This window comes from Esox lucius, chromosome 17 (assembly GCF_011004845.1).
Source record: "Esox lucius isolate fEsoLuc1 chromosome 17, fEsoLuc1.pri, whole genome shotgun sequence".
In the NCBI taxonomy this organism is placed as follows: domain Eukaryota; kingdom Metazoa; phylum Chordata; class Actinopteri; order Esociformes; family Esocidae; genus Esox; species Esox lucius.
This window is the reverse complement of record NC_047585.1, coordinates 32,434,905-32,444,485: the sequence shown is the minus strand read 5'-3', so window position 1 is coordinate 32,444,485 and position 9,581 is coordinate 32,434,905. Positions and strand designations below refer to the sequence as shown.

The 9,581-nt window shown below is 41.1% G+C and overlaps 1 protein-coding gene across 2 annotated transcripts; it reads right to left on the bottom strand.

Moving 5' to 3' along the window:
• Positions 1-135: 135 nt before the first annotated feature.
• On the bottom strand, positions 136-3,526 carry LOC105017057 (beta-crystallin B3). Of its 2 annotated transcripts, none has more exons than XM_010881361.5 (6): positions 3,362-3,526; positions 3,030-3,111; positions 2,623-2,741; positions 1,830-1,962; positions 829-971; positions 136-568 (listed from the first exon to the last, which is right to left on the bottom strand). In XM_010881361.5, exons 2-6 carry the CDS (start codon positions 3,102-3,104, stop codon positions 337-339), a joined length of 702 nt encoding a protein of 233 aa, XP_010879663.3. In that variant the 5' UTR covers positions 3,105-3,111; positions 3,362-3,526; the 3' UTR covers positions 136-336. The 2 variants fall into 2 exon arrangements, with proteins under 2 accessions (XP_010879663.3, XP_010879664.3); XM_010881362.5 differs by having other exon boundaries at positions 3,372-3,526.
• Between the last annotated feature and the right edge of the window lie 6,055 nt (positions 3,527-9,581).

Genomic DNA, 9,581 nt, shown 5'->3' with positions numbered 1-9,581 from the left:
TTACCCTACATCCATTCTAATAATGGGGATATCAGAACTTTAAGTCAAATACTATTTCTGCTACATAATGTTGGCAGACTAAATAATATTATTCTAAGAGGGTCTTTTATCCAAAAGCAACAGTCACTCAGGCTCTTGGGTCAAACCAAATGAGGGCTAAAGCCTTTATTATTTCCACTCCAGACACAGGTTAAGTTAGTGATGGGAACATCACTTCCTAGTTTGTTGTTTCTTGGCGGCCCTCTTTGATGAGGAGGTGAGGCTTCTGGGAGCCCTGGATGGATGGGGGGCCCGAGGTTGTCTTCTTACAGGGCCTGGGGCCACAGCCTTTGTCCTTCAGCTGGTGCCAGCGGCAGCTGGGGGCGCAGGGGGTGGTGGTGTGGGGTTGGGGGGTGGAGTTGGGGCGGGGGCAATGAAGCAACCCCTCTTGTGCCACTGCATGTCGCGAACACGTCGGACGGACTGGATCTGAGGCACCGTGGCTCCCCAGTCGTTCCAGTGCTTGTAGTCTCCGTGCTCAAAGATGTACTGGCGCCCCCTATAGCCTGGGAACATGTAGCCCACCCACCTAGGGTGGAAGAGAAACGTACCGTAATCACATGTACTCTTTATGTGTCCGAAATACTCCATCTTATGCCTCTCATTTGTATGGTCATTTCAAATTCAGACATCAATGGTAGGAGAGTTAGGGCAGTAATCAATGAATTATAGTAAGAAGTTGTGAGCGTATTTTAATCCAAACGATTGTTTAAGAAACTGTGTGTTACAGAGATGTGTGTTCACATTTTGACCGTATATTCTTCCTGTAGATGGTGTCAAACTGCTTACGTTCCGTTCAGAGCCTTGGCGCTGGCCACACGGTCCTGAAAGCCATGGACCCACATGCTGGGGACATCATCATCCACAATCTCCATTTTCCTCCCAGCATAGCCAGGGTTTTCAAAGAGGTGGAGTTTGTGATCTGCACTGTCCTGGATAGGAACATGGCACAACAGGTTGGGATTACGTTTTGTTTCCCCCTGCTACGCACAGCATTTGGGACTGATTACGGGAGATAAAATAAAAGTCCTTCAGCATGAACCTCTGCCAGTTGTAAATACAGTAGTATTTCATCAGGGGTGGAGCTTAGCTTTCTCTCCCATGGGACCAAATCTTAGCCGCAGAGTTTCTCAAGGGCACATATTTTTATATTACATTTTTATAATGTTTATCTTTTCTTGTTTTCTGAGTAGCAGACATATCTATGTTGCATTTTTACGTTTTGTTACTTAAGCTAGCTATTTTCCACAGTGCAAAAAATAATAAGAACATAATTTTCTTCTTCTTGCGATAATGTTTTGAACCGTAAGATAAACTTATTGTGGGACCCTCTGATTGGCTGCCATGGTTGCCGTGCATGCATCGCACCCATTTTAGCTCTTCCTCTGTATTTCGGGAACCCTACTTAGAAATAAAGTGACTATTGATAGAATAACTTTTAAATTACATCAATAACTTTTGGTCTATTTGCCCTTTAGTTTTGCAGACTCAGGTACATGTTTTATTACAGAATGAAAATGAGAAGTAATCATAGTAAACATTGCTTTTAAATACAACTGTTTTGTACATTGTGGGGTTACCCACATGCTTTTAAATTAAACTAGTGTCAGGGACCCAAAAAAGCTTTGGAATCCTTGTGATAGTCTCTATTAACATTGTGTTGATTATTTTTTTCTATAATCTATCCTGTTTATTGTGCTTTTGTGCACCATTTTGCAAGATCAAATCCCCATAATACTTGGTGCAGAAAGGTAGTTGTGATTGTATGTTAATTCCAGGGACATACTGACCACTCGGAGTGGCCTGAAGGACAGAAGGCAGTTGTTGGTCTGGCTGTTGGTCCAGGTGCTCCAACGAGGATACTCGCCCTTCTCTAGAACAAACTGCTCCCCGCCAAATGCCTGGCACTCAAATGCCACCCAGCTGAGGACACAAACATTAATTGTACATGAACGGCGTTTGTGACATGGGTTAATACATGACAGGCAATTGATAGAGAACTGTAAATGTGAGCAAAAGTGTATTTGAATAATAATAACTGTCAGTGAACTTTTCTATTATCTATTACCAACATTACAACCCCCCCCAAAAATGAGTAGCATGGGATTCTAAGGCTAAGCTTCCAGCATTCTAATGCCTGCTGCACAAAAGTTGCAGCTGGTCTTTTAAAAGTTGATTGTGTTCTGCATAACTTTAAAGTTAATTTCATGACAATCCGAGGTAAAAATGCATAATTTTTTAAAAGCCATTTACACAGGTAAGTCTAATTTATACAAGCAAGTCCTTTTGATCCAAACATTTTTAATAATAATATAGCATGAATAAAAGCCATAGCTGAATAACACAGAAACCAGTTAAATACTAACATAATTTGTCATAGGGGTAAAATCTTTATGGGGAAATTAATGGTATGTATTTAAAAAATGAATGATAACACACTAAAATCTACCATTGCCACACAAGAAGAATCCACTGCTACACTGCTATTCAACTCTAGGAACACAGACCTTCACAAAAATCCCAATGAGACATTGACGCCCCCTGGTGTGGGAAATGTAGGAAGTTTAAATCAGTCGCACTTACGGTCCTGATTCCACGATGATAGATCCCACCTTCTCACATCCCTTCTCGATCACATCCTTACACTCGGCAGACAGCTCTACCTTCTTCCCACGGAAATTCTCAAACTCAAACACCACCACCTGCAAGACGAAAAGAGGCACAGGACTGTGGTAAAACATCATGTAATTAGTATAAAATGGGCTAAACAAGAACTTCAGCATTTGCACAAACGGCCTAGGAATACAGGTTGCATGCCAGCAATAGCAGGAACCAAACATTATCAACGGGTTCCTTGTAGCTCTAAGGTGACGGATTCCTCCTACATGCTGATCTAGGTGTGGCTTCCGTCTAATCTTAACCATTTATGGGAAAAAGCTAAACTGACCCCCAGATCAGAGTCTAGGGGACGAGTTGACCCCCGCACCCACCTTGTAGGTTGCTCCTGCCCCTCCTTGGCTCTTCCCAGCGGCTAGCTGCTCCGGTGCACCCTGCTGCTCTGACATTGTTCCTCTGCATTACAACACATTTTCACTAGCGAGTCACAAGCCAAAAAAGCCCAACACAACATTGTTCATAAATGTATAAGGTTATGAAGCCACTGGCGGCGTCCAGTGCCACAGCTGGCAGTCCATCGATTGGACAAACTCAACAACATCTAAAATCTTGTATTGTATTGCGTTAGACGCAGTATTATGGAGTTCAAAAGATTGGGAGACGGAAAACAGCAAGAGTTGTAGGCACATGAACGACATGAACACACCTGGTTTTACCTGGATGGCTTGTGCTTCACTGCACCACGTACGAGCCACACTCTCTCCGTTTTTTCCTCTTTCTTTTTTTTTTTCCTTTCTTTCTCTTTGTCTCTCTCTTTGTGAGGGCGGTTGAGTGTGGAGGCCTGGCGAGCAGGCACTAGGGTCCGGGGGGGGTATTTATGGTTTATAAATGGCACACAGCAGCAAAAAAAACAGGGGCGGGTGATGCTGTTGATGCAGCAAGTCTGTCGCTTGCATTGTGTCCATCACACTGCCTCTCAATAGAGCTGCGTGCCCTTGGCTGGGGCAAATTGGCACCCGCTGCCACCCGGGCCGACCATGCTCGCACTGCCACCCTGCCAGTGGCCTGATGGTGGGCACACACAGAAGCGAGCCAAGAGGATTGAGAGAGATCAACCCCACTCAGCATTATTGGCCACTCCCAGCTGCCCATCTGTCTGTCCAGAGCCCCTACATCTCTCCTTTTTTTTTATCCTTTCTATTGTTTCGTTCCATTTAGTCGAGAATAACATCAAATTGATCAGAAATACATTGTAAACACTGTTAATGTTGTAAAAGACTATTGTTGCAGGAAACAGATGATTTTCGATTGAATATGTACATAGGCTTACAGAGGCCCATTATCAGCAACCATCAGTCCTCTGTTCCAATGGCATGTTGTGTTTGCTGATCCAATTTAATCATTTTTAAAAGCTGTTTGATAAATTGGAAAACCCTTTTACAATGTTATATATATCTATATAGGCATACAGAGGCCCATTATCAGCAACCATCACCAGCACGTTATGTTTGCTAATCCAAGTTTATCATTTGAAAAGGCTGTGATCATTAGAAAACTTTTTTGTAATTTATGTTAGCACAGCTGAAAACTTTTGTGCTTATAAAAGAAGCAATAAAACTGGCCTTCATTAGACTAGACATCCCAGACTGGCTAATAAAAATAAAAGATGAAGATGGGCATAAGAACACAAACGCTGGACAGAGGAAGACTGGAAAAAAGTTTTATGGAGAGACAAATCTAAGTTTGAGGTGTATGGATCACAAAGAAGATAATTCGTCAGACGCAGACCAAATGAAAAGATGCTGGAGGAGTTGTCAAGCATGGTGGAAGCAATGTGATGGTCTGTGGGTGATGGTCTGAGGGTGCTTTGGTGGTGGTAAAGTGGGAGATTTGTGCAGGGTAAAGGGGATCTTGAAGAAGGAAAGCTATCACTCCATGGCAATGCCATGCCATACCCTGTGGACAGAACTTGATTGGAGACAATTTCCTTCTACAACAGGACAATGACCCAAAGCACAGCTCCAAACTATGCAGGAACTATTTAGGGAAGAAGCAGTCAGCTGTCTATAATGGAGTGGCCAGCACAGTCACTGGATCTTAACACTATGGACCTGTTGTGGGAGCAGCTTGACCCTAGGGTACATAAGAAGTGCCCATCAAGCCAATCCAACTTGTGGGAGGTGCTTCAGGAAGCATGGAATGGAATCTCTTCAGATTACCTCAACAAATTGACCACTAGAATGCCAAAGGTCTGCAAGGCTGTAATTGCTGTCAATGGAGGATTATTTGATGAAAGCCAAATTTGAAGGACACAATTATTATTTCAATAAAAAAAATGTTTCATGTATGTTTTCATGGAAAACAAGGACATTTATTAGTGTCCCCAAACTTTTGAATGGTAGTGTAGTTATTTTTCGGTTGTGAAAAACTTTTTGTTAAACTATTTTGTCATAACAATCTATTTATTTGATTACTATACTCTTGCAACTTGATGTGGCAAACCTAAGCCACTAGACAAAAACAAAGGGAAGTAATTTGGAGTTGTCAAAGTTGGGCAGTTTCACTATATTGCAAACATAAAAAGATATGAGTAGGCTACACTTTATTTGTATCAAGAATGAATCAAGAAATCTGTAATGAATTAGCCTTGGGTGTCTTTACAATGTTTGGTGCATATTTATCAAGATTTAAAGATTTTTTTTTAGTTTCTACTTGGATTACCACAAACATCCTAGGTTCAAACATCCTAACCCTATTTGTGGGACCACACAATCAGGGATGCTGATGTCAGCTTAACAAAGTTTGTCTTGCCTCAATAAATGTTTTTTCAAAATGTAGTCATATTCTATGCAGTAACAGGTGCATGGGTGCATAAGAATATTTTTTTTGTCGTTGCTTTCTGATCTGCTGGAGAAGGACTGCTGTTTTAATTGTGTTCTATGGGTTTCTAACTTCGTATTCTATGGGTTTCTAACTGCTTAGCTTAGTCTCTCGAGTCAGACAGGTACTTCTGTAATCTTTGAATGGCTTGAAAACAAAAAAAGAAAGGGCTTCATAAAAATACATTTGATTGATTGAATTGAGGTATATGTCAAAGCTGCGTTCCTACTGTACATAAATATTCCAATCTAGACATCCTGGATAAGTGAGCAGTGTGATAATAACTAGAACAACATTAGATGGGCTTTGGAAGATACATATCTCCACATGAGCAAGGTAAATGGGGTATACAATTAGGCATAGGCGGAAATCCCCAGGGGGGCATGACCCCCCCATCCTGGGGAAAACCCATATATAAATTACTATGTAATTTCAATAATAGTATTAAGACGCATTGAAAGCACTTGTGCTGATTATAGACACTTAATAGCAGGTTTAAGTTTTAAAACATTGCTAGACCCCCGCCATTTGCAATGGTTTGATCCACTGGTTTGATCACAATGGTTTGATCCACTGCCCCCCAGCCCTCAGCAGTGGCACGTCGTGCAGGTACTGTGGGTCAGTGGGAATCTGACAGTCTGTCGTTGAGGGTTGATGTTCAGTAAATAGGTCAAATCAGGGATACGTAAGACATTTGTTTACTACTACCACTCAATACAATAAAAAAAAAAAATCTAACCGTTCCCAGCCTTAATTTTCTCTGCATTGAATTCACACTTTACGTTAGCAAGCTACAGTAACATCAGCCAGCTTTTGCAGCTGTTTGAATTCGAGTCAACGAGAAGCTTGCAGTGCAGTGTATGTAGTGCTCCTTAGCTGGCAAGGTGACAGTGTTCGTGCCTACCGTCTGAAAGCCCCTCAAGGCACGTAGCAAACGTGCTAATCCAGTAAATTTGTTTTATGTTGGTAGGGTTCACACACAATAGCTGAATTTGCAGAGCTACAGTAGCAAGCATACCGATGGTGCAAACTAAAACAGTTCTACTGTCCCCCTCAAAAATTACTCTTGACAACATTTTATGTAATTGTCCCCTCCAAACTTGATATCAGTTTTTTGCCCATGCAATTAGATGATGTAATACACTAAAATCAGGGTCCCGTTTTGGCCCATGGCCCAGTTTCACAACAAAACTTCAATGTGCATCTTTATGTCCTTGTGACCAACCGTTTTTCTCTCTTTGCCTCTTTCTATTCATCGCTTTCTCTGATCTATGTGTGGCACTGTTTACCTACATTTTACCACAACACACTTCTATGCACAACCCTACTGTATTTCTCTACTATATCCCTACTGTATATTGGCAGGATGCCAGTCATTCATCTGTCTTTGCAATGCAAACAACATGTAAATCAACTTCCTTGTTTCACTGGATTTTTTTAAGTCTACTTGCATTACAGTGGTCATATTGTCTATTGACACTTTATCATGCAACCAAACCACACCAGCACTTTGTCATGCTGGAAGATAGAATGACAACCCAGTTTATGGCTCATGGCAGAGAAAGACAGATATTGCTCTACATCCTCCTGTTACCTTGACAGAGTACATGATTCTGTGGGTCCTTGCAATAGTCCCTGGGCCTTTGGAAGCAAAACAGCCCCAAAGATCCTGTTACGTGCCCTTGCTCTTCTGCCTGTATTCCTGTCTATATTAATTGCCTACAGGTACAGGAGAGTGATTGGACGCCTGTTGTTGCTGTTCCGGACTGGGCCAATCAGATGTCATCAGCTGATTCTTAAAAGCTGTCATTTCGTTTCTCTCAAGTGTGTCTTTTTATTTCTTTTCTCTGTCTACTACAAAAATGTTCTCTGTTTTTATGGGTCCATAGAGCTGGGTGAAGCAGGGAAATGGTGTTAGGTGAGATGCCCATGGGTATACATACCTGCACGTAGTATAAACCTTTGTATAGTCACACCAGACAAATAGCTTAGGAGCGGTTGTTATACTCCCTTGTATTAGTCAGGTTTTAGAGAGGTTAGGTAGTGTTGTTAGTAGGGCCACTCATTTATCTAAGTTAGGGAAGAGTGTTTTTGTTTAAAAAGCAGACTAGGTTAGGGGTGTTATTTTTCTTTACAGTGGTAGGCGACAACACACAGATTTTCCCCTGCTGTGTGTTTTTATTGTATACAGTGCATTTTTTCTTCTGGATTATATTCTTTGATTGCACTGCAGTTCGCAGGTTTTGGTTTGTATTTAGCTTGGCATTAGTGTTGTGGTATTGTATTTAGCTTGGCATTAGTGTTGGGGTATTGTATTTAGCTTGGCGTTAGTGTTGGGGTATTGTATTTAGCTTGGCGTTAGTGTTGTGGTATTGTATTTATCTTGGTGTTAGTGTTGTGGTATTGTATTTATCTTGGCATTAGTGTTGGGGTATTGTATTTATCTTGGCGTTAGTGTTGTGGTATTGTATTTATCTTGGCATTAGTGTTGGGGTATTGTATTTAGCTTGGCGTTAGTGTTGGGGTATTGTATTTATCTTGGCGTTAGTGTTGGGGTGTTGTATTTATCTTGGCATTAGTGTTGGGGTGTTGTATTTATCTTGGCATTAGTGTTGGGGTGTTGTATTTATCTTGGCATTAGTGTTGTGGTATTGTATTTATCTTGGCGTTAGTGTTGTGGTATTGTATTTATCTTGGCATTAGTGTTGGGGTATTGTATTTAGCTTGGCGTTAGTGTTGGGGTATTGTATTTATCTTGGCATTAGTGTTGTGGTATTGTATTTATCTTGGCGTTAGTGTTGGGGTATTGTATTTATCTTGGGGTATTGTTGGGGTGTTGTATTTATCTTGGCGTTAGTGTTGGGGTGTTGTATTTATCTTGGTGTTAGTGTTGGGGTGTTGTATTTATCTTGGTGTTAGTGTTGGGGTATTGTATTTATCTTGGGGTAATGTTGGGGTGTTGTATTTATCTTGGCATTAGTGTTGGGGTGTTGTATTTATCTTGGCGTTAGTGTTGGGGTATTGTATTTATCTTGGGGTATTGTTGGGGTATTGTATTTATCTTGGCATTAGTGTTTGGGTATTGGTGTTACATCCTTGCATTCCTATAGGCTTATTGGTTGGGTTATCACCCTACTTCACAGTGGACTTTCTTTTTTTGTACGACCATCTCTTTTTAACGCCAAACCCACCATTGTTGTTTGAGTCATGTGTCACCTTAAATGTCTACCACAGTGAAACTGGAAGTCATGGGTGACAACTAAAGAGTTTCTAATGACGCAGACCTCTGAAAAGAAAATAACTTTTTCCAAAAAAGTCTAAAAGGAAGATTTTGAGTGAGGAACAAGAGGATTAAAATGAAGAGGCCACTGCAAATTTAACGCTTCTGTTCCTCACTCAAAACTTTCCTTTTCAACTTTTTTGGAAAGGAAAGAAAAAGGTGCAGTGGTCTCTTAATTTTTTCTGGAGCTGTGTATCAATGGGAAGATACAGTGGATATGAAAAGTCTACACACCCCTGTTAAAATGCCAGATTCTTGTGATGTAAAAGAACGAGACAAAGAAATCATGTAAGAAATTTTTCCACCATTAATGTGACCTATAACATGAACTATTCAATTGAAAAACAAACAAATCTTTGAGGGAGAATAATAAAAAATTTAAAACTCACAATAACCTGGTTGCATAAGTGTGCACACCCTTAAACTAAAACTTTGTTGAAGCACCTTTTGATTTTTATATCAGTCTTTTTGGGTATGAGTCTATTAGCATGGCACATCTTGACGTGGCAATATTTGCCCACTCTTCTTTGCAAAAGCGCTCCAAATCTGTCAGATTGCGAGGACATCTCCTGTGCACAGCCCTCTTCAGATCACTCCACAGATGTTCAGTTGGATTCAGGTCTGGGCTCTGGCTGGGCCATTCCAAAACGTTAATCCTCTTCTGGTGAAGTCATGCTTTTGTGGATTTGGATGTGTGCTTTGGGTTGTTGTCGTGCTGAAAGGTGAACTTCCTCTTCATTTTCAGCTTTCTAACGGACGCCTGAAG